The sequence below is a fragment of the Fusarium solani genome, assembly GCF_023522795.1.
Source record: "Fusarium solani strain SB1 chromosome Unknown bctg00000006, whole genome shotgun sequence".
NCBI classification, from domain to species: Eukaryota; Fungi; Ascomycota; class Sordariomycetes; order Hypocreales; family Nectriaceae; genus Fusarium; species Fusarium solani.
In genome coordinates, this window is record NW_027072151.1 from 1,495,136 (window position 1) to 1,518,838 (window position 23,703).

General features: G+C 54.8%; 6 protein-coding genes across 6 annotated transcripts; 4 read left to right on the forward strand and 2 right to left on the reverse strand.

Moving 5' to 3' along the window:
- Positions 1 to 60: 60 nt before the first annotated feature.
- MRS44_010195 (uncharacterized protein) lies at positions 61 to 5,347 on the forward strand (the record flags this gene model as incomplete). The annotated part of the gene is made up of 7 exons (XM_046269936.2): positions 61 to 369; positions 441 to 1,250; positions 1,303 to 3,333; positions 3,385 to 3,488; positions 3,543 to 4,528; positions 4,614 to 4,682; positions 5,022 to 5,347. 7 exons carry the CDS (start codon positions 61 to 63, stop codon positions 5,345 to 5,347), a joined length of 4,635 nt encoding a protein of 1,544 aa, XP_046131362.1.
- Positions 5,348 to 10,183: 4,836 nt separating this feature from the next.
- Positions 10,184 to 13,178, forward strand: MRS44_010196 (uncharacterized protein; the record flags this gene model as incomplete). The annotated part of the gene is made up of 7 exons (XM_065620031.1): positions 10,184 to 10,263; positions 10,325 to 10,587; positions 10,768 to 11,020; positions 11,062 to 11,128; positions 11,175 to 11,423; positions 11,469 to 11,639; positions 12,486 to 13,178. 7 exons carry the CDS (start codon positions 10,184 to 10,186, stop codon positions 13,176 to 13,178), a joined length of 1,776 nt encoding a protein of 591 aa, XP_065476220.1.
- Positions 13,179 to 14,239: 1,061 nt separating this feature from the next.
- MRS44_010197 (uncharacterized protein) lies at positions 14,240 to 16,242 on the forward strand (the record flags this gene model as incomplete). Its single annotated transcript, XM_065620032.1, has 5 exons — positions 14,240 to 14,371; positions 14,424 to 14,613; positions 14,668 to 15,127; positions 15,215 to 15,420; positions 15,473 to 16,242. 5 exons carry the CDS (start codon positions 14,240 to 14,242, stop codon positions 16,240 to 16,242), a joined length of 1,758 nt encoding a protein of 585 aa, XP_065476221.1.
- Positions 16,243 to 17,976: 1,734 nt separating this feature from the next.
- MRS44_010198 (uncharacterized protein) lies at positions 17,977 to 18,966 on the reverse strand (the record flags this gene model as incomplete). Its single annotated transcript, XM_046281275.2, has 2 exons — positions 17,977 to 18,314; positions 18,375 to 18,966. The coding sequence occupies 2 exons, from the start codon at positions 18,964 to 18,966 to the stop codon at positions 17,977 to 17,979; spliced, it is 930 nt and encodes a 309-aa protein (XP_046131359.1).
- A 2,160-nt stretch (positions 18,967 to 21,126) lies between these two features.
- Positions 21,127 to 21,809, reverse strand: MRS44_010199 (uncharacterized protein; the record flags this gene model as incomplete). Its single annotated transcript, XM_065620033.1, has 3 exons — positions 21,127 to 21,381; positions 21,453 to 21,479; positions 21,798 to 21,809. The coding sequence occupies 3 exons, from the start codon at positions 21,807 to 21,809 to the stop codon at positions 21,127 to 21,129; spliced, it is 294 nt and encodes a 97-aa protein (XP_065476222.1).
- A 222-nt stretch (positions 21,810 to 22,031) lies between these two features.
- Positions 22,032 to 23,426, forward strand: MRS44_010200 (uncharacterized protein; the record flags this gene model as incomplete). The annotated part of the gene is made up of 3 exons (XM_046269935.2): positions 22,032 to 22,082; positions 22,158 to 22,697; positions 22,749 to 23,426. The coding sequence occupies 3 exons, from the start codon at positions 22,032 to 22,034 to the stop codon at positions 23,424 to 23,426; spliced, it is 1,269 nt and encodes a 422-aa protein (XP_046131358.1).
- Between the last annotated feature and the right edge of the window lie 277 nt (positions 23,427 to 23,703).

Genomic DNA, 23,703 nt, shown 5'->3' on the forward strand with positions numbered 1-23,703 from the left:
GCGGCGATAGTTACACCAGACACTCGCAGCCCCGCAGTCTTTCTCGAGCCACGGGACACAATGGCTCTTTACGACGAGCAGAAGGTCCTTTATGAGACCGGCTCGTTCACGGGTTTCCGTCCTCTCCGCGAGCTGGGCGCCAACTACCTCTCCGCGAGTCCCTTCAAGCAGCCTCTCTGCGGAAATGAAGAGGGTTGGGGCCCTCTGAGCCCCCATCGATACGATTTTACGCCATGCTTCATCGACGTCTGGATCGCTGCCGTCTCCGTCTTCGGCCTCGTCTTTGGATCGCTCGCCATATGGTGGCTTCTCGTAAGGAAGCAGCAGCAGGAGTCACAAGCCAAGAACACGCATTTCTTCATCAAGCAGGTAATTAACCGCCGCGACAAACTGCGACTTCGTCATGGTTCAATTGAGCTAACTGTGCTTGCCACTACTAGACCCTCCTCGCCGTCATCATCGTCGACGTCATTGCTCAGCTCGTCATCCAGATCCTGTCTATGCCAGCCATTTGGTTTGGCGACTTCAGAGTCTTGACCACATTCTTGACAATCCTTTCGCTTTGCGTCGTCTTCTCCATCCAATGGGTTGAACACTCGCGCATTCGATATCCTAGCGGAGTTGCCCTCTTCTACTGGCTCCTGCTCCTCATCTCATTCGCCGTTAAGCTGCGGTCCCTGATCTCGCAGCAGCTCTACCGATCGCAATTGCCCTACTTTATCGTCTATTGTGTCGGTGTTGGATTGTCTCTTGTTGAGTTTCTTATTGAGTGGCTCTGGCCGCGAAACGTTGGCCCCAATGGCTACGAGGCGATTGAGGAAGAGGAGGAGTGCCCTGTCGAGTACTGCAACGCCTTCTCCCAGCTGACCTTCTCCTGGATGACCCCGATGATGAGATATGGCTACAAGGTGTTCCTGACCGAAGATGACCTCTGGGCATTGGCCAAGGACGACCAGACCAAGAACACCGGAGCACGCTTCGATAAGGCCTGGCAATACGAGCTCGAGCATCGGAAGAACCCCTCTCTGTGGATTGTCCTGTTCAAGGCGTATGGCGGACCCTACATGCTGGCAGCCGTCTACAAGATCGGAAACGACATCTCACAGTATATCCAGCCTCAACTGTTGCGTCTCCTCATCGCGTTTGTGTATTCGTACCATGACCCCAAGCAAACCAAACAGCCCGTGATCCAGGGTGCTGCGATTGCGCTGGCTATGTTCGCCTGTGCTGTCTTCCAGACAACCATGGTGGTAAGTGACCCAAGCACCACACTCACCATATCCGTTACTGACATGATGGCAGCACCAATACTTCCAGCTCGCTTTTGTGACGGGCATGCACATTAAGGGTGGATTGTCTTCGGCCATTTACCGAAAGTCGCTTCGACTGTCAAACGAAGGCAGAGCCGCCAAGTCAACTGGTGACATTGTCAACTACATGGCTGTTGATGCTCAGCGTCTGCAGGATCTCACCCAGTTTGCTCAGCAGATTTGGTCCGCCCCGTTCCAGATCATCATTTGCATGGTTTCTCTGTACAACTTGGTCGGATGGTCCATGATGGCAGGCATTGTCGTCATGATCATCATGATGCCAGTGCAGGGCCTCGTCGCTCGTATCATGAAGAACATGCAGAAGACCCAGATGAAGAACAAGGATGCTCGAAGCCGTCTCATCAATGAGATCATCAACAACATGAAGAGCATCAAGCTGTACGCCTGGGGCTCTGCCTTCATGAACAAGCTCAACTATGTCCGAAACGAACAGGAGCTGAAGAACCTGCGAAAGATCGGCGCTACTCAGGCTTTTGCCAACTTCACCTGGACAACAGCCCCCTTCTTTGTGTCCTGCTCGACCTTTACGGTCTTCGTCCTTACCCAGGATAAGCCCCTTACCACCGATATTGTCTTCCCTGCGCTGGCCCTGTTCAACCTCTTGACTTTCCCTCTGGCTATCCTCCCCATGGTTATCACTTCGATTGTCGAGGCTTCTGTGGCTATTGGACGTCTCACTGACTTCCTCAAGGCTGAGGAGCTCCAGCCCAATGCCATCACCATCAAGCCCGCTCCTGAGCAGCTTGGTGAGGAGAGCATCATTATCCGCGATGGTACCTTCTCCTGGAACCGACACGAGGACAAGAATGCCCTCAAGGACATCGACTACACCGCCTATAAGGGAGAACTCTCGTGCGTCGTCGGACGTGTGGGCGCTGGCAAATCCTCCTTCCTCCAGAGCATCCTCGGTGATCTGTGGAAGGTCAAGGGTTCCGTTGAGGTGCGAGGAACTGTCGCTTATGCCTCTCAGCAAACTTGGATCTTGAACGCCACCGTTAAGGAGAACATCATCTTTGGTTACCGATACGACCCTGAGTTCTATGAGAAGACCGTTCAGGCTTGTGCCCTCTTGGACGACTTTGCCCAGCTCCCTGACGGTGATGAAACCGTTGTTGGCGAGCGAGGTATCTCGCTGAGCGGTGGTCAAAAGGCTCGTGTTTCCCTGGCCCGTGCTGTTTACGCCCGTGCCGATATCTACCTCCTCGATGACGTTCTTTCTGCGGTAGACTCCCACGTTGGCCGACATATCATTGACAATGTCCTCGGTCCTCGCGGTCTGCTCTCCTCCAAGACCCGTATCCTTGCTACCAACGCCATTGCTGTTCTTCGCCAGGCTAGCTACGTGACCCTCCTCAAGGATGGAGAGGTCGCTGAAAGGGGTACCTACAAGCAGCTGGTCGCCATGAAGGGTCTTGTTGCGGATCTTCTCAGGACAGCCGGGCACGAATCTGGTAGCAACAGCAGCGAGCCCAGCTCCAGCGCTTCGAGTAGCAAGGCGGCCACCATTATCGAGCCCGACTCCAGCCAGGCCAAGGAAGAAATGGAAGAGGCACAGGAGCGGGTTCCCGAGATGGCCCCTATCAAAGCCGGCCCCGGATCCAAGCCTCGCTCGAGCAGCATGGCCACCCTCCGTCGCGCCAGCACTGCTAGTTTCAGGGGTCCCCGTGGCAAGCTCACCGATGAGGAGCTCGCCGGTACCTCCAAGACTAAGCAGGCCAAGGAACACGTCGAGCAGGGCAAGGTCAAGTGGTCTGTCTATGGCGAGTACGCCAAGATGAACAACATCTACGCTGTCGGTCTCTATCTGTTCATGCTCCTCGCTGCGCAGACAACCAGCATGCTTGCCTCCGTCTGGCTGAAGGAGTGGTCCGATGAGAACCAGAAGAACCGCTCGAACGAGCACGTTGGCAAGTTTATTGGCATTTACTTTGCCGCTGGTATGGGATCCTCGGCCCTCACTGTCATCCAGACCCTGATTCTGTGGATATTCTGCTCCATTGAGGTTCGTATTGTGCCATCACTCTGATATCACTCCAGCTGACTTGCGGAACAGGCGTCTCGAAAGCTTCACGAGCGAATGGCCAATGCCATCTTTAGGTCTCCCATGTCCTTCTTTGATACTACCCCTGCAGGACGAATTCTGAACCGATTCTCGAGGTGAGTTGATGAAAAAGCTTGTCAATAATAGGGCCTATGCTAATGAGTCGAAAGTGATATCTACCGTGTCGATGAGGTCTTGGCTAGGACGTTCAACATGCTTTTTGTAAACTTGGCTCGATCTGGCTTCACTTTGATGATCATCTCGGTCGCCGCGCCGGGCTTTATCGCCTTGATCATCCCCCTCAGTCTGGCCTACTACTGGATCCAACGATACTACCTCCGGACCTCTCGCGAGCTTAAGAGACTCGACAGCGTGAGCCGCAGTCCCATCTACGCCCACTTCCAAGAGTCTCTGGGTGGCATTACCACTATCCGCGCCTACCGCCAGCAGCAGCGCTTCGAGCTTGAGAACGAATGGCGCGTCGACGCCAACTTGCGGGCTTACTTCCCTTCCATCAGCGCCAACCGCTGGCTCGCTGTTCGCCTCGAGTTCATCGGTGCTATTGTCATTTTTTCGGCTGCGGGCTTCTTCGTCATCTCCGTGACCAGCTATGGACGCCCAAGCCCTGGTCTTGTCGGTCTGGCCATGTCATATGCCCTGCAGATCACCACCTCGCTCAACTGGATCGTCCGCCAGACCGTCGAAGTCGAGACCAACATCGTGTCGGTGGAGCGTGTTCTCGAGTATGCGGCTCTGCCCAGCGAAGCCCCCGAGATCATCGCCAAGAACCGACCCGCCGTCTCGTGGCCCGCCAAGGGTGAGGTTGACTTTGTCAACTACAGCACCCGGTACCGAGAAGGCCTGGACCTGGTTCTCAAGAACATCAACCTTGATATCAAGTCGCACGAGAAGATCGGCGTGGTCGGTCGTACAGGCGCGGGCAAGTCCTCCCTCACGCTCGCCCTGTTCCGCCTGATCGAGCCTGCGACTGGCCACATCGGCATCGACAATGTCAACACATCCTCGATCGGCCTGCTTGATCTCCGACGCCGACTGGCCATCATTCCCCAGGACGCGGCTCTCTTCGAGGGCACCGTCCGCGATAACCTCGACCCTGGTCATGTCCACGACGATACTGAACTCTGGAGCGTCCTCGGTAAGTTGAACCACGCCGCGCCCTTGCGGATGTTTTGTCAGCAGACGTTGTGTGACATGTGTGCTGACATGTAACCGCCTTACAGAGCACGCACGATTGAAGGACCACGTTTCTAGCATGGATGGTGGGCTGGAGGCCAAGATCAATGAAGGAGGTGAGTCGGTCCCCATGCGCTTTCTGTCGGGATTCCTTGACCGGTCGACGATTTCGTCTGACCGGTTCACCAACCGTCTGGTTCGATCCGTCATGGCTCCTTTGGATGCCCAGGCCTTCCCTTCCCCTTGCCACGACGCTTGCAACATGTTCCATGCATCCATCTTCTAAAAAAGATTCGCTTGCATGGGCGTCTCGCATGAAGATCAAGTCTCGTGGCCTGGGTAGCTTGGCAAAGTGACGCCGCCTCACGGACCGGCCGCGATGCGAGCTCTCGAGTTGCGCACTCGTGCATCCACCAAACTCGGTAGCAGCAGCAGCTAACGCATCTTCTCCGCAGGCTCCAACCTCTCCCAGGGACAGAGGCAGCTCGTCTCCCTGGCGCGCGCCATGCTCACACCCTCCAACATCCTGGTTCTTGACGAGGCTACGGCCGCTGTCGATGTCGAGACCGATGCCATGCTCCAGAGCACCCTCCGATCACCCCTGTTCGCCAACCGAACCATCATCACTGTCGCTCACCGTCTCAACACCATCCTCGATAGCGACCGTGTGGTGGTACTGGATAAGGGCGAGGTGGTCGAGTTTGATACTCCAGCGAATCTCTTGAAGAAGGAGGGCATCTTCCACGGCTTGATGAAGCAGGCCGGCTTGGAGCTCGAGTAGACTGATGTGGGATCTCTTTTTGGTATTAGCAAGGAAGATCAAAGACAGAATGCAGCGAGACCATGTAAACAAACGAAAGAGGAGGAACTTTTTGTATAATTCGGAAAGGCTTGACGATTTCTCGCAATGTAGCACCGCATAGAGTAGCAGCGAGGCACGGAAAACAGGCCAAAAAAGTGTTATATCGCAAGTATTATCTTCATGGGTTCGCTTGCTTGTTTCTTGCACATTCCGAGCATCTGATGAAACGGTCAAGACGGCGACGGGGGAGCCTTGCTGATGCTGCGTAGATCACGCCGCTTGACGGAGCGGCAAGCGGTCGAGCCATTGCGGCCGCACATGTTGGCATTATCCCCGGTGACAGCGTGCCATAGCCTGGACGAGATGGTGGTGAGCGACTGGCTGACCGTCAGGATTGGAGCAGGGATCATGGCCCCCCTCACCCTTGAACGAACCTGAGGAGACACAGAATTGACCAGGGAGTCCAGCGGCCGGCAGTCAAGCACATCCATCTGCTAGGTAATGGTAGAATGCTACCTGCTGGGGTAGCATGTCCATGCCTTGACTAGTACTGCATCGGGGTGTCCAATGAGCCTTAGCATCACCAAGTGAGCCTCCCGCAGCTTGACCGCACCTACCTACATACATCAACGGGTAGCATCACGTAAGATTAGCAACTCCAAGATTCCAATCGACTTGGGCCCCGTTTCAGTCGATTTGGAATGTCCGTGACACCTCATACGGCTCCGGAACCGTCTCTCCGGGGCGCCGGACGTACGTTGAGGCATCCGTGGCGTCAGCCGTCTGTGTGCTGCTCAATGCAGAGCGCGCTAGGCCAGGTCGGCCTTTGTGTAACCCAACAAACGACATCTAGACGCAGTGGCAACATGATGCCTAGGCAGCCCCGGCATCAATACCGTATTCTGGAGCAACAAGACGGGGCTGAGTGCCTGCTGACACCTTTCGAGCCCTTGTCCTTGGTGCCCCAGATCTCCGGATGAGCCTGAAACCTGATGTGTTGCAATCCAAGCCTTGGGAGGCAACGCATCTGACATACCCCGTATCTTCAAGTAGCTCGAGCATGGTTTCTTGAGCGAAGACCCCTGGCGGAGATTAATGCCATGGCACCGGTGTATAGGGCTCTTGCTAGCGTGTACGAGAAAGCATTGAGGTGCTGTCTCGTAACGACCCTAGTTTCCCTTGGACAGATTGGCATCTCTGTCTCTGTAAACCTACGCAGCAGTGAGGGGACTAGAGACACGTGTGTCACTAGAAAACCATTGACCAAATCAGCGCCATGGTCAAGCAACCCATGGCCAACATCTGACCGAGCCTAACTGATGCTGGGAAGTGCTGCAGACGATAGTCCCATTGGTGGCGTTGCGTGACGAAATCTGTTATTTGCCAAGTGACGAGATATGGATGTTGAGCAAGTCTTCATGTACGCTCCTGGAGGCTAGTGGTGATGCAGGGATGGCGAAGGCGTAGGCCACATAGGAGGTGAAAGGAGAGACCAACAAGACGCCCGGATGTCGACCCGGCGGATACGTCCAGCATAGAAGCTATGCAAGTCTCAAAGGGCTGGCAGCATCTCTCTTTGTTGCAGAAACATCTGTCGTACCTTGGCCACAACGGTCCAGGAACGCATTGCCTCTGTATGCTTGACGGCAGGCAGCGTCGATCATAATGCCACCAGCAGTCCCATGTCTTTCCTAGGTCTGGGCCAACAGGAGTCCTGAGTGTTGCTCAAGGCGCCCTTCAAGCCATCCCCTCCATAGTTGCGAGGATCCAACATCATCATGATGATCATGGCTGATTCTTCAGATGCATTAGCCTAGCTCGTCACCGTTCCATCTATCGTAGGAAGGATTCCACTAGAACTCTGCCAACAAAAGCAACGCAGAGGAGAATCGGTAGAGACCAAGAAGTAGTACTGAGTCACTCTGCGCCATTATCCAAGGCCACAGGGGCGTGTCATTGCTTCGAATGGTTGTCTCGCAACGTTGAGCCTTGAGCAAGACTACCAGGAGACCAAGCAACAACTGGAGAGACTGTATCCCTAAGGTGAGGAAGGCGTCTGCCAAATGTAGCCATAGAATAGTAAACTTGCCCACTGTGTGAATGTCCTTTGAGCCAAACAGAACAAACATGCGAGACAGTTCGAGTTGAATGTGCTGGTCGCGTGGAAACATGGCAGCGGGCCGAAGACTGACACTGGATATGTAAATCATCATGCTGCCCTAGTGCGTTGACTCCTTGCCTACAGCAAATAAAACCATAGTGTAGCTCATGCCACGCTTGTGCAACGGCTATCACAGAGGGATAAGGTTGATTGGTATATTGTGAGGATCTGTTTCTGAAGCTCGTGGGTTGTGACACTACTGCGCAGCAGACGCCTCCCTGCGGACGGCCCTTGTGTGATCCAACCACAAGTGTGAGCAGAATTCGAGAAGAAGGGGTCGATGGAAATGGCGACCATAGTTGAGCTCATGACGTTAGGCAATTGCCAGTTGGCAGCAGTCAAGGTCCAGAATCGTCCTTGGGCTCTGGCGTGGGGGCCTTCCCATATCGCGGTCGTGGATTGTCGGCTTTGGATGCCAGGACAGTGCGGATCGGACGAGGGATCGGCCAACCTCAAGAGACAAGAGCCGGGCTGCTCAAGAGCCGTTGTCCTCCTGTGGACGCAAGATAAGGCGGCCTTCGCACTGCCCCCGGGGACCATTCGCAAAATGCTCGCGGAATGGCTGATGCGGGGTTTAGCGACCGTCCTTGAGACATTGCAAGGCAACGCGTCCTCAAGCGAGGTATTGACTGGCCAGAATGGCCTCGCTCTGAGAGGAATGAGGAGCTAGTGTAGTTTTCCCGGGGAATCTATAATTGCTTCTGAACACATGGTTGAGACCAGGTACGTTGTGCAGCTGCAGAGACGCCGAACCTGGCAAAGATCTGCCAGGGCGCCCACAATCCGTGCCAATCTGATGAATGATAGCCATCTGAAGCCAGGTCAAGGCGAACAGAACAACCTGAAAGTGTCATGGCCAAGCTGTCCTGGCTGTAGCAGCCAACCTCGCAAGTCACGTCTCGACAAGCCTCAGGTCGGCAACGGCGATAAAAACCTGCACGCGAGACGATAAATAACGCCGCGCGCACGCCACAATAACCTTTCTTTTTCTTCCCCGTTCCACGCCTTAACTTACTGCACAGCCTAGCGACTGTTGAACAGGCAGGCGTTGAACTGCCGGTAAGCACTGACTGTATCATGCTGGGTGAAAAGTTTCTCATGGTATGGATCCGTCCCGATGCGGTGCGCTTGGTCATTATTCATGGTCTGTTCCTGCATACGAGGAGCGAGGAACGCGGAGCCCAAGCGAGCGAGATTGATAGAAATCCTTGACGAGCTGTGTTCTGACGCCAAGGCTATGTGCTGCCAAGCTTGTTTTGCTCCGGGAGCTACCTAGATAGTAGAATCAATGGCCAGGTTGGCAGGTATGTATGGGTTCGGTTCGTGTGTTGAGACGATTCTTTCCCTTCTGGATCGCCCACAGGTCGACCACAGGCGCGAGGTCCGCACGAGTAAGTCGACATTACTCCACACGTCCAAGCAAAAGCCGAAGCCGTTCATGGGGCCAAAGCTGTGGCTGACGCACTGTGCCATCCCTGCCTGTGCAGCCGACGCGCCGGGACCGCCAACGAGCGCACAAACGTGCCTGTGTGCGCTTCCCGCTCCCTGTTGATGGAGATGTAGCCCAAGTGGGCAGTGGGCTGGCAAAAGAGCCTGGTCAGTGCTTCGTGCCGTCCGGAGTACGGAGCGGTAGCGTGTGCTTTGCATCTGCATTTCGTGGTTGTGGACCTGGAAGGATTGATTGCGCAGGCCTGGCCCAGCAAAGGGAGAGCTCTGATTTCTTCTTTCTTGAGCATCCGTCAATGCCGAGCTGGTCCTTCAGCCTGTGATGCTCCATCAAGTCTCGATGAATCCAATCTCCGCTTGCTGTACAGTAATATGGATGCATGCTTGTTGGAATCGAATGCTTGTTTCCCTGGACCAGGTCGAGCTGTGTCACTGCAGCAATGGCACGTGTCACCAAGGAACAGCTCCCATCGAGGGAAGCTAATTCCAGAAGGGGAGCCGGCAAAGCCTTCAATACCGTAGAGCGGAGCTGGCTTATGGAGAATGAAGACGGTAGTCCATTCGGATGACCCAATGTACTGCGCATGAAATACGTTTGTTTCAAGGCTAACAAAGGAGCCGAGCCGGACCGCGTGCCTCCCGCCTGTCCATCGCCCCAGGTCTGGTCCAGAGTTTGCTGGTCGCTTGTCGGCTTCGGCCGAGAACCTTGATACGAACAAGGTGATTTTTGACTTCTGACAGTGCGTGTCCGGGGGAGTTAGGGATGAATGATGGTGGTGCCGGCGCAACTGTAGACTGCCGTATCGTCCATCGGCGGAGGGGAGGCTCAGGTCCGATCGTACCGAACTAGGTGGTGACGGCTAGTGCGTGCTGGCGCCGGAGCGGAATGTCTTGAAGTTTCTACTAGGATGCCGCGGATAGCAGTAGAGAAGGTGTTGGAATACCTGAAGTGCCAGTGCTGGCGCGTGATTCATCACAGGATCGCAGGTGTCGATCTTTTCGCATGAAAGGAAACTGCTGCATGTCTCGCCCAGAGTTCCTTCCGCAGCTGAATTCCACCGCCCGCAGCCTTCCATCGACTTCCCAGCTGGGAAGGACAGTTGCACGGTACCTTGCCTTTGCGTGCGCGATAGTACTTTGGATTTGGCACAACTAGTGTTGAGAACGACTCAGGTAGGGCACTCGAAACTCGAACGTAGTACCACGTAATGCGTAACTGCGCAGTTGTAGGCAGGTTGTACATGATCCAACCACGCACACATTGGATCCTCCAGGTTGGGTGCAAGGTGTGTGAATCCCGGCGGGTGGCTGCCCAGGCCTAGCAAGTTGGCAGGCACTTGGACCACCAGGGCACCACCAGGACCACCACCAGGACCGCCACCCTTCCTCCTTCCTCCTCGTCCTAGCATCAATGTGGAAAGCAGGGGCCACCCACCCCTTGGAAGGTGGTCTTTAGACCCTTCAACTGGCCGATGGACCCTCCGGATTGGCGGCGCCATTGGGTCCAAGCCCAGCCACCAAAAGCCAGGCTGGAACTTCTTCCCACTTCTTTTCGCCGGACTCTGGTCCATGGATGATGGATGGATGGATGCTATCACTCGCCCTGGCTACCGTCCGTCATATTCTGCTAACATGATCTGAGATCTCGCCTGGCCTGGGGCTGATGGTCAACTCTCCTCTGCATATGCGCATAAGAGTACCGTACCGTACACCGCGGGACTGTACAGTACAGAGGTACCTACCAGTCCTGCCCGCCTATGGTACCGATGTGAGATGCTGCGTTGGGCGATAGTGGATGAGCCGGTCCTGCAGGGTTACACGTTTCGAGCAAAGCTCCCTGGAGCTCATGGCCCCGAAATCCCCCAAGAGGCCGACCCCATCTCACCAGATCTCGACCATGGAGACGAATGCAGTAATCCAGCTGCCGCCTTGGAGTCTAGCGGCAGCACTTCGGGAGAGAACAAGCACACGCGAGGCCGCCAGACCAGTCCACCACCATGGATGATGGATGACAAGATCGACCTGAGCTGGCTGCTTCATCCCCTGTCTGTCTCTGCTGAGGCGCACGACGACTAACCGCTCCTAGTATCAAGGCATCGATACTGTCACCTCCGTCTGAACCTACTCTCTCCGCCTCGTCGCCTGTCATGGCGGTCCCAGCCAGGCACGACGCGCCGGCAAGCTTAGCTACGAATCGAGATCCGAAATGAGGACTGGCAGATTCTGCTCACCCTGGCTCCGGGTTGGGAGAACAACCTCGCTTCCTGGTCCCTCACTCCGTGCAATCCCCGCCCTGGAATTCTGGAGAATGGCACATCGCCATTCCCACCCACAGCATCGAATCAGCGACTTGCCATTGATATTGCCAGGCATCCATGCCCTGGCCTCATTAACCACGGCCAATCCCTTCCCCAGCAGTTCCCTCAAACAGGTGTCCAGATGCGTGCGGTACGCAGAGCAGAGGCAAAACAGAGCACGCATGTTCAGGCCTAGGCCCTCAAGACGAAACGTCTCGACGGTCAACGGCTTTACGTACGGACACGGACGGATGACGGACCACCCTGCCGTCTCAAGCCGCCGTCCCAGCAAAAGCAACAATGGCGGATGATGCAATACGACTACCTAGAGATGCAGCCAGGTCATGGCAGCATCGCCGGCTCTTTTGTGACTCTGGCTGGTTCAATCACCAGCCTAATCGCGCACCCTGTCTCACTCTTAGTACCTACACAGCACGGTGCTACTCGGTGTTGTCGCCCCAGGACCCGCGCTCTCAGTCATGCGTTGCTGAAGAGGGTGGCTTTTTTCCCTCTGCCCTTTCTTTTTCCTTTTCTTTTTTCCTCGTCTTGGTCGCAACTATTGGGCTCGTCCCCATCCAACCTACTCTACTCTGGGCCCACCATTTCAGCCATCGTCAACGCAACCCCTGCCTCTCCGAGGCCGGTCTAATCCCTCGTTGCGGGTCGGAGCTGGTGCTGCTCTTGTCGTCCATTGCTCGTCGTCCTGGCGTTTGGAGCCTCAAAAGCCTGAAGGATTGCAAACCGCCAAACTTTGTCGTATTGATGGATGCTGCATGGAACCATGATAATCTAAAGCACAGAAGCCAATCTGATTTGTTGATGCCGTTTGGCACCTGTGCCCTGTCTCTTGGAAGCCACATTTGGATCCGTCCACCTGTGGGGGCGTCGGAAGCTAAGCGTGGACCAACCGCCGTCTCTCGTCAACACCCTTGACATGAGCCCTGTCAGCCAGGTCGGTGGATCATGGGATTGGCATACTACGTACATACAAGTCAAGACCGTCTCGGCCTTGAGTGGTTAGCGTCTCGTCCTCTCAATCCATACGTACTGTGCGACACTGACGACTAGGGGGGTCTTGCTTCCTTTCCCTGCCACTCTCTCACCCTTGGCTTCGTTTTCACGGTTCATCGACATCCCGGCGATAGCTGAATGTCCCTTCTTGTCGAGCTGCTGCTACCACTATCAAGACCACTACCGCTACGGATACCGCTAGACCTGGGGTGTCGCGGCCGCGGATCTGATCCAGAGACGTCGTCAAGCTTCACTGCACCCCTCCTCTCTCGCTCGCTCGCTCGTTCTCTCGTCCACTCTCTGCTCTGGCCAGACATCTGCTGGGAACGGGCTTGCGATCGGAGACCCTGGGGCGTCCATCCTAGTAGCTACACTACACCACACGCACCGGTCCCTGATCCCCCACCGTCCGTCAAAGATCACCCTAGCACTCATCTTGTGTGCGTGCTTGTTGGAACCAAGGCGGTCCCTGTCCTGTGCTCCCATCCCAACCCATTCACCACCAGTCGCCGACGTCTACCTGAACCTCTTCCTCCCCTTCGCTGACTGGGAAGCGCCCATCCTGGCATACAAGCGGCACGCGAATCTGGCTACTCTGGAGCTAAAGGTCGCGAGAAGAGAGACAACGTCGGTCCAGTGCGGGGCCTCCTACTTGGACTCGTCCCTCATTCCCCGGCTTTGCGCCTGTCCCGGTCCCGCAACCTTGTCATATCAACCTCGTCTTCTTTCTCAAGATCGCAAACCTGTCGCCCATCCCATCTCAGCTCAGCTTAACCTTGTCTTGCCACTAGCAGCGCTCAATCCCAATCCCAGTGCTGCTCAATTCTCCGTCGACCAGGTGCCGTCGCGATCTCCCCCCTTGACTGAGGCCACTCATCCTCTCCTCGCCAGTTAAGATCCTGGACCGTTGCCACCTCAGCAGCCCAGGCTCGCATCACTCTCTTGCAGGCAACTACGACGCTGGAGTCCGATTTTTCTCCCTTGGAAGACGGTATATCCCCTTGCTTCGAGCTTGCTCCTTGGTCGGTAAATCCGTCCTGCATGTTCTTTTCGCCCACATCCGGTTGGAGATAGCCGACGACACTTTGCAATCAACCACGAACTCAGACCACCCGCGGACGACCCTCCTCTCGCCTGCGGCTTGTTGACCAAAGAATCCTAGTGCAGCATCCTCCCGCTGCGAGAACATTGCAGCAGGTGACAGGCCTGGTTGCGCCGCACCCCATTCTCAGAACCGTTCGTTTCTTGCAAGCAAACCACCAGAGAGTCCTGCCATCGACAAGACCAATTCCTCGCTCGCGTCTTTGTTGCTCTGAGACGTCTCCTGACAATCCACAATCTGCATCTTGTGTCGCTTTCACGCCATTGCCGAGCCCATCCTCAGGAGTCAACTCGCGTCTTTAACCCCCCCGGAGAGGTTCTGACTAGAGGCGAAGTCACCGCTCTCGACACCATTTTGACATCATCCTTTGGTGCTTATTAGTACCTGCAACCTGCTCACAGAACGATCATCCAACTCATATTGGACTCACAACGTTCTATCAAGCATCTTCACCTCATTTGGGCCATCGGGCTACTGACCTTTTTGCTCACGACGCGCCTCACATCACTGTACACCGCCCAACCACGGCATGTACTAGTGTTGCTTGCCCCAACAGTCATCTCGTGTTTTGCCGTATCATTATTCAGCATCTCCTGTTCGATTCAGACCACACTTTTTTGACCTCGACGCGTTGAAGCAAAACACAGTTTGCGCCAGAAACGAAACCATTATTCCCGTCTACCAATCTTATATATACGAAGCTCGGACGGACTTTGACTCACGACCTTCTAACCGCCCCATCCAATCGAGTTGCAACCTGCAACGCATTGGCGCATCTGTGACTGTCTTTAGCTACTGTTGGATTTTCAAGATAAACCTGGACCAGCCTACGACTCCCGGGAGTCGCAAGGAAGATGGTCAGAGACTGGCCGAGGGACAATTTCCCTCGCCACCACTCCTACTTATCCGATCGGTTTGTTGGTGATGGGATCGAAGATGGCCGCTTCCCGGAGGTTCAGGAAATGCACCGCCGACAACCCCCAATTGTATAACTCGCCCAACTCTGAGCGTTCCAATCAACTGCTAACATGAATGAAGCAAATTGACGAAGCCCTTCGCCAGCACTGTGCGATTGCGGCAAGACGATACTTTGTTGCTGTGATAATGGACGACGGGAGCCCTATGACCTTCTCTGGTCCCGGTACTTCGACGAAACTCCCCGGCGATGTTGTGAAGCAATTCTTTGATCTCGACAAATACCAGAGAGTTATGGAACGATTGGACTCCGGTTGGTCAGCCCATGCACGATGTTTGTTTGGACTCAAGACTGAGTAATAACCAGGAGCGAGCCCTGTTGTCGATGATGCCTTCGGGTTCGACAGCAGCTACAAGCAAGCCATGGATTTCCCACGGAACCGCCTACAGGATCGCCGCAGACTATCTAACTTTGACGACTGGGAGGCGCCAACGCGACCAGGCCGCAAGAGACCACGAGCACGCCACCCCATCAATGACGAGGAAGAGATGCCCATGACTGTCTCGACAACGCTCAAGGGCATCAAGATCGGCAACTCGGACGACGTCTGGAACTTTTACGAACAGCGATTCAAGAACTGTCAGCAGACTGCCTGCAAGCTGATCGCCAAAGCATGGGTGAAGGCCGTGGAGCCAAAGAAGCAGTCGACGCACCCCTACACGGGCAGTGATGAGAAAGCTCCCGACTGGTGGCCTAAGCCATGGGGTCCTACTAAGGAGGATAAAGTTCGTCACAAGGAGCCGGACCACCTCTACAAGCGAGGCAAGTCATGATTGCCATGGAGCCGATGATTGGCCACAACTTGCTAACATTGTGTTCTAGAACGAGTGCATCTTCTCAACCACATCCTCAGGATGATTGTGGAGCCCAACAGCAGACAGCATCCAGACATCCAGAAGCTGAATCTCAACGTCAAGAAGCTTGAAGAGATTACAATTGAAGCACTGTCGGGCTTCTTTGCCGACAAGGAAAACCCAGCCAACGCGAGGAAGCGGCCGTACTTGAACGAGATCTTCAAGGTGGCTAAGCAAGAGGAACGATACAAGAATGATGAAATTGGTAGGTTTTCTTGGCCCGGCTCAGGCTTGCTTAGGATATTGACGGCTTGTAGATGGGACGATGGAGATATATGTGATGGCGGACGACAAGATCCCTGAGACGTATGCATCAGGAAACGACGACGAGGGATCCATCCCCAAGGACGAGGAAGATCAGGATGCGCCATCAACCAAGCTCTCGACAGTGCATGGGCTTATGCCGTCGTCAACCACTCATAGCCACAGCTCAGGTCCATCCCTGCACGGGACACCATTCCTTGACAACCTGCCGGTACGAGGCAACCAGTACCCTCCTTCTATGATGCCAGAGATGCCACAGGAGCAGCACACATTCGTTGAGGGCAGCAACCTGCCAGTCAACAGTCAGCCCTCGGTTCACTCGACAGGAGGAAGCCTCGCTATGGACATGGGTGTACCTCCTCCAGCCCATGATTCAGGCCGTCGCTCCTCCATCTTCAGCGCTCCAGCAGAGTACGGAGGACAGAACGGATCGACCATGTATGCGCAACAGTGGCAGCAGCCCGGCTCCACGGCGCCCAACGCATCGTCCATGTACACGTTTACGCAGCAGCCAGCCAACCCGTCTGCATCAGCATTTGTGAACCCCGCGGTTCCCATGAATCAGACGCAGCCGTACATGGGTGCCTCGTTTGACGGACTCCCGCGCGGATACGATCCGAACCAACCTCCGATATTCCGTTCCGGAGCCGTACCGCAGCCTCCGCAGGTACACGCCACGCAGGGCTACGACTACATGGCTCACGACAACCGAGGGCTTCCCGGCGTGAAAGTGGACGATGTGCCACGAAACCCGATGCACTAGCTGCGATATAAGCGTGTACGACACGGCTATTGTAGCCAACGCTCTTTGACGATGCAGCTTCTCTTCGGTCTTGGGATACACTTGCTTTTCTTATAACTATATAGATTATGCATGACGAAGGACCTGGTCAGACAGCACAGGTTATTCAAAGGCAGACCGGGCGTGGAACCACGGGCAATATCGATATCCCTCTCAGCCCGGGTTTCAACGCCGGCTCCAGGCACGGCGGAATTTCTCGATTGCTTCAGACGACGGGCGCTCTTCTATTGTCTCGCCCACATCCATGACTCGATACCCCAAACTATATACTTGAAACAAAAACTTCGGGGCGGCTTGCTTGATTTTTGCGAACTACAGCGGCATTTTGCATCATATCATATCACATCACATACTTGGTTTGATCTTGGTTGTCTTGTATTTCTGTGGAGGTCTTTCTTTGGCTCTTTTTCTGCGGCGGGTTGGTATAACGGATCGAGTATGTTCCGTTGCTCAACAAGGGGGAACGTGTGCGTACGACCAGTACAACTCGATGCCAAGCTTGGTGTCTGTTAGGACCTTGTTACTCGGCTAATGGCCTCACTTGACTCCAATCCAAGCGAGGCCCTATTGGCGAATGGACCAAGGGGTTATTTTCTTTGATGTTGACGACTAGAAACGCGACGACGATTGATGGCGGCGAACGTATTTGTCATTGGCTATTCTTCTGCTCTTGCTCGTTTACGCTCGACAAGCACAAAGGATGCGAGTATAGAGTTTCCTCTGAGTGGACGTTGTTTGGTTTTCTTATCTTTCGAACTGGTTTGATATCATCTCTTGGTCCTTTTCACAAGTTTCCAAACGCAGTGGAGAGTGGCTACAAGAGTGTATCTTAGACCATCAGGTTTCAGCCTGCGCTCACTTTCATTCTGGCGCGAGTCGGATGTGGTGGCCTGAGAGACGTCACGCTGTGCTTGTGCGGAAAGTTGGAGAGATAGGGAAGGTTGATGGGAGGACAACGAGTTGTATGCTAGGTGTGTGTGGTTGGCATGACCAATCAGACACATGTGTGGATGTTCGGAAGAAACTTGAGCGAAAGCTCAAATGCAGAGAAAAAGGGGTTAGGGACAGTCAGTGACTATGATGGTAGCTGTAGGATTGATAGGACCTAATTGTAAGCATTTGAACGCAGTCAGTCGGGGACGGGCTTTCGTGCTCCATCATGTTGCTACTAGGAACCATCACAGAACAACAAAACGACAAGGAATAGTCAGTCAGTCAGTCAGTCACAATGAGCTATGTGTAGCCAAGTTTGGTAGATAACTCATTTCAACGCTCAAGCTATTGTATTGATTGCACCATGAATCAGTCCTGTTACCTCAACCCTCTGCCGACCTGGAAGTGAATCCATCCATCCGTCCATCCATCCACCAACGCCAAGCTACTGAAAATCGATCAAATCAAACTAAACTCAAGGCAACATGATTCAAGCCAGGCAACTGACTGCCATACTCGGATGCACAGAGATGATCCTCGCCCCAAGTATCTTTATATCGCTCCTGGCCGATGGAGTAATGTTGCCCGAGGCTCCGCAGTAAAACACAAAAGCAAGTATAGAATCAAGACGAAAGATAGAGAGGGTGCCACAGCTGCTGGTGGGCAAGGCAGGTGCATGTGAGCGGCAACATTAGACGGGGGTATACGCTAGAATGATGGCAGCGTCGACAGGGAAGCGAATGCCAACGCTGACGTCGGCTCCTAGCTCGATGTAGTGGTGGCAGTGTTTTCCTCCTTGGGCTGGGGAGGCTCCAGGCCGGCGTTCTGGGCCACCCGTTTCCAAGTTTCGAGCTCACGGTAAAGGCGCTCGCATTCTTGCTTGAGCTTGTCATTGGAAGCACTCAGCTCTGTGATGGCTTGCTCCGTAAGCAGCTTTTCCAGAGTCCACTTCTCAATGTTCTGCTGCTCGTTCTCCTTGAGCTGAGAGATGAAACTGACGGCTCGTTGCAGGATGGACCCCTTGTTCTTTTCACAGCCGGGTACAATCTTGGCTAGCTCATTGATGCCTTCATTGATGGTTTCACGGCGGCGACGTTCCACTGGGTCGGGGTTAGTTACTTCCAATATCAAACACTAGCAACAAGCAATGCCAGCCATACCTTCTTTGTGGTTATCCTTTCTCATCTTGTGCCATTCCTCCGAGCCCACGGTCGGCTTCGGGTTGGGAGCCGCAGGAGGGTACCGAGGTGGTTGGTGCTGTACCCCATTTGGTGGTGTGGGCTGATGCTGGGGAGGGGCAACCGGAGGGGGTGGAGGTTCCATGATGCCGTCGACATTGGGTGGTGGCACATCTGGGTTGAACTGGGCATCGTGGCCATGATCGCCATCGGCTGTTGCCTGAGCTGCAAATTGTTCCTCTGTCGACGGCGGAACGTGGAGAGTGGGATACATTCCGAGGGCGGCTTGAGCGGTGCTGGTAGCGCTGGCGGGATCCGGAGCCTCAGTGTGGTCGGCCTGGGCCGCCTGTTGCAGGGCGTTGAAGTCGGCGACGTTGACGCCATTAGCACTGGCGACCTGGTTGTCCATGGCATTATCGATGAAGGAGGCGGCGTCGGTCGACATGTGGGCAGCTGGCGCAGGACGCTTATTCCTGGTCAGATCAGGGCTGCCTGACTCACGCTTCCGCTTCTGACCAGGCGAGCCGGTCAGGCTGGAGAGATCTGGCTGTTCGGCAACAACGGACTCAGCCATGGTTCAGTTCAGTTGGTAAGACGCTGGCAATAAGTGCCGAGGAGGAAATGAGATAGATTTAGGCGGGGGTTGTTCGATCAGACGCGTGCGCCGGATGTCGAGACCGTGCGCAAGGCTTGACGATGTCGAGGCCACAGATGAGAGACGTTGACAATCGGTCAGAGATCTGAGGAGGGGAGGGCAGTTAGAACGAAAGCTCTGCAAGGCAAGATTTGGGCGAGACGAAGCATGAAAAAGGGTCAAGGCGACTGGCGGGATCCAATCTTGGGTGTAGAGTTGTCAAGAATCAAGAAGTCGTTTGAGTGCAAGTCTCGACCAAAACATGTAGGCCAGGGAGGCGCTTGCCTTGATGCCAGACAGACAGACGGACAGGCTTTGGCCCGTGAATGAAGCATGCGACGAGCTGTATGAGCCAGGAAGAGGCGGAGCCACGGCTGGTCAGGTCTTGGTCTCACTCGAGAACAAAGGTGACTGAACAACGGCGAAGTGAAGATGCCAATGGCCGTCGCGTGGATGCGACAGAGCGGCAGCGGAAATGCGCCGATGCTGATTCAGTCACTCGAATCTAGACAATAGCACGACGTGTGATCGACCAGGCGATGATACACGCCGGACTAGACAAATAACGGTGCGGCGAAGAAGATGATATTTCGAGGCGGGTTGTCGTGATGACGACGATGATGGTGATGATGATAGCAAGGGGCACGAGGACGCGACAGCGATGGTGATGAGGAAAGAACGGCCACTTGGCGAGGAGGAGCATCACCGATCAAAAGGCGCAAATAATTCCCTCGGGCCATGGCGCAAACAGAAGAGGGAAGACATGGTGCAGGGCATCAAGCAAAAAGCATCGCGAACAAGTGAATGAGATGCATAGAAGCCGACATACCTCCCAGATCATGTGCCTTGAGGCGTGCACTGCAGGTAGCGTAGCGTAGGCGGGCCTGCTTTGGAGATCACGAGTTTCTCGTCTCACGTGTTTGGCGTGATCGACCTCGTGATATCGCGCGAGTCCCAGTTGATAAGTCGAGAGGGTTCGCGTCGTCAACTCCTCTTTGGGGGGAAACCAAACTCCAACGGAAATAAATGAACAAGAGGGAAAAAAAGGGAGGGAAGATCTCGATACGCGCTCGGAGAATACCCGCGGGGTCTTTTTATGTTTTAACCAGGGGGAAGAGGACAAGGAGATTGAAATCTCGCCCAGAGGGCGCTTCTTTTGCTGGCGCGAACGAGGTCGCGGGCTGGGCTGGGCTGGCTGGTACTGCTGGGCGAACGAGTCGGGTCACGCGGCGGAGGAAGAGGGTGAACACGTGCAAGTGGGTGAGGCTGGTAAGATAAATAATGCGGGTGAGGTGAGAGGTGGCCTGGCGATGGAGTGCCTGAGGCATCTACCCAAGGGAGGGCGCGGCCAATGAGAGGAGCGGGCGTGCCACATATGGTCGAAATGGGGTGGTTGCCTTTGCGGAAAGGCGCACTGAGTGTGGGAAAGAGCCAGGGAACGAGAAGGCAACAGCTGAGAAAACAAATCAACGCGATAAAAAGGCGATAAAATGTGCTTGATGACCTCGTCTTCAAGTCAACATAGGTGTGATTCTCTTCCTTCGTTGCTGGCTACTTGTTTCCTCTCGATCCCCGTGTACATCGCCAGCAGGCATGATACAAGTCCAGGTACTTACTCGCCTGGCCCACGCAACGCAACAAGCCTCGACGGCCCGAGGCATTCACTGCCTCAATAGCTGGAGCCAACGCGCAAACCTCAACAAGGGTCTCTACACCCAAAAGAGAACCAACAACCATGCTCGCCCCCATCAAGTGACTTGGGTTGACGCGGGTAACTGCACTGTAACTCGACGTACCAAAGTACCTTCAAGGACCACTGCACCAAGCCCGTCCGCTGCGGCTTCAAATGAAATCCTTCTTTTACACTTTCCGGTTCCTCTTCCTCATGTCAAGCTTTCCCGCCCAGATTCCCAAATGCGGGAAGAGGAATCGCACGGACCAATAGGGATCGATCGTCGTACGTCTTCCCATCACCACACCATCTGGAGGGGGAGAGGGGGGAAGGGACCCGGCGAGAATGAGGAGCCCAGCCTAGCAATCAATCACCTGATCCATCCGGCAAACATCACTTGACGCCAACGAGGTGAAACAGATTGCGTCCTAAAGATAACCGGGCCTCTGCTCGTCTGACACGGGATCTCGTCGTGAATCATGGCTCAGACCGTGGCCCAAGATGGACGATGCTGTCTCAGGATCGATTCCCGATATGGGGGCTTTTTGGTCAGCGTTGGACCATGGGCAAGACGCCTCAAGCCTCAGGACCCAAGGCTGGGTGTCACAGCGGGATCCCGGGGACTGAGGAGTCGCAGCAAGTTGCTGATGGAGTGACATGGCGTAGGTAGCGTAGTCAGCCAGCTGTTGCTATCCAGAAGATCCATTCATGGGAACTTGAATAAGCCCATGTCAGTCTCCGCTGCGGCACGCACCCGGCCGATGTTGGGAACTGTGGGAGCCTTTCGGTACAAGTACATGAGCGGCGAAAGTGTATTTACAAATACATTGATGCCAAATAGTTCGTTTGGGAGCTTTCAGACCATGGAGATGTTGGGTGAATTGCTCATGTACTTATCCATGCGTACATTAGTGAAAGTAGCTGGTCGCACCAATTCCCATGACGCTGGACTCGACAACTCCTCACTTTGTGCATCCGAGGGCAATGTTACTCTAGAAGCCACGTTCCTAGACAAATGCAAAGAAAATGCCATTCTCTGTCCTGCTCCTGGGGAGAAGCTGATTTCGTCGCCATTCGTAGGCGATCTGCTCTCACTTACAGTGAGGTGCATGATTATTCCCACTGGACGCGGTACGTACCTGGAACTGGAGCTCCCCGGACCGCCCGCTAAGAAACCCACCTCGCGATAACGTCAATGGAGCGATTCCTATCATCGGAGCCACTGTGATTCTGACCTCATCCTCGACATCTGCCTCTTGCCTCCGCGGCGTCCCATGTCTTTTCCTTCTTTTTGAGCAACGCCAATCTTCTTCCTCTATAGCACGTCTTCGCAATGGGCGACCACGAACTCTCCGCTATAAAACATAGCGAGCATCTCCTTCTCGTACGTCCGTCCTCTCGCCATCCAGCATCACCGCCCTGTCCTTCCGTCTTCCAGCTCTAACGCTCATGATACCAGGACCAACCCCTACTCCGGCTCCCCTCCGAGCTTCTCCGAAAGAACTTTCGCGCCGCACACTTCACCATCGAGAAGGATACCTCGGCCCTCAAGACGCTGCTCAAAGACTCGGCCACGGCCGCCGTCTCCGGTCGCGCGTCACAGCAAGATGTCCTACGAAACATCGACGCCATGATCTCCCGCATGCGCGGCGTGAAGCGCAAGCTCTCTGCCAACGCTGCAGAAGAGTCCCGTCTACACACCCAGGCCGCCGCCCGCATCGCCCACCTCGACGAGCTCTACTCCCTCGACTCGGTGGAAGACGTCAAGTACGAGGCCTGGAGCAGGAAGAGGCTGGACCGCCTGCTGGCCGACTATCTGCTGCGCCATGGATATAATGAGAGTGCAAAGGAGCTGGCGCAACAGCGTGGGATCGAGAACCTCGTTGATGTCGATACCTTTGTTGCTGCGAGCCGCATTCGTGATGCCCTCTTGAAGGGTAGTGTCACTGAGGCCCTGGCATGGTGCACAGATAACAAGAAAGAGCTGCGGAAGATGGAGGTGCGTATTCAATGCTCCATGTTATTCATGACAAAACTAACCTGTTCCTAGAGCAAACTCGAGTTCATGCTTCGCTTCCAACAGTACATCGAGCTTGTCCGCTCCCAGTCTCCAAACAAGCTTGCCGAAGCCATCGCCCACGCAAAGAAACACCTAACTCCATACCGTGGAACCTTTCCTCGCGAAGTACAGCAAGCGGGTGGCCTCCTCGCTATCCCACCAAACTCGCCCGCCTCTGCCGCATACGAAGACCTTTACAAACCCTCTCGCTGGACTGACCTCGCCAACCTCTTCACAACCACGCATAACCAGCTGCTTGCGCTGCCTGCCGTCCCGCTCCTTCATGTCGCCCTCTCATCCGGTCTATCCGCCTTGAAGACTCCTGCGTGTCATGCTCACTCCCCTGCACCCTCATCGCATACCACGCCATCCTCTCATACCCCCGCTCCCTCCGAAGCAGCCGCCGCCGCTGCTTCAACGCTCGGCCATGGGGTCTGTCCCATCTGCTCCACGGAACTCAATGAGCTGGCACGCAACGTGCCATACGCACATCACACGCAGAGTCATGTCGAGCATGACCTCCGGCTGCTCCCCAACGGCAGCGTCTACGGCAGAGATCGTCTCGAGATGCAGGCCAAGAAGGCGTGTCTACCTGCGGACCAAATCAAGGACTTGCGGACAGGCGAGACCTATCCTCTTGACGCCTTGAAGAAGGTGTACATCACTTGAACGTTTGGCTTATCTGAGTTTCCGGTACTGGGACAGGGCGTTGTATTGCATACATCTTTGGGTTTGGCGTTTAGGAGACAACATATGTATTATACATACAATCGTAGCAAAACTGAAGATTTGCACTGCCTACAAGATGCTGTGGCAGTATGTTCCTTCAGATCACTAGCTCATAGCATGGCTCACAAGTCTGGGCACGAGGTTCACAAAAACAATCCATACCTACGCTGGTCGAGATACTCAAACAGAGCCATGTTCCAATGGACGAAATACCCCC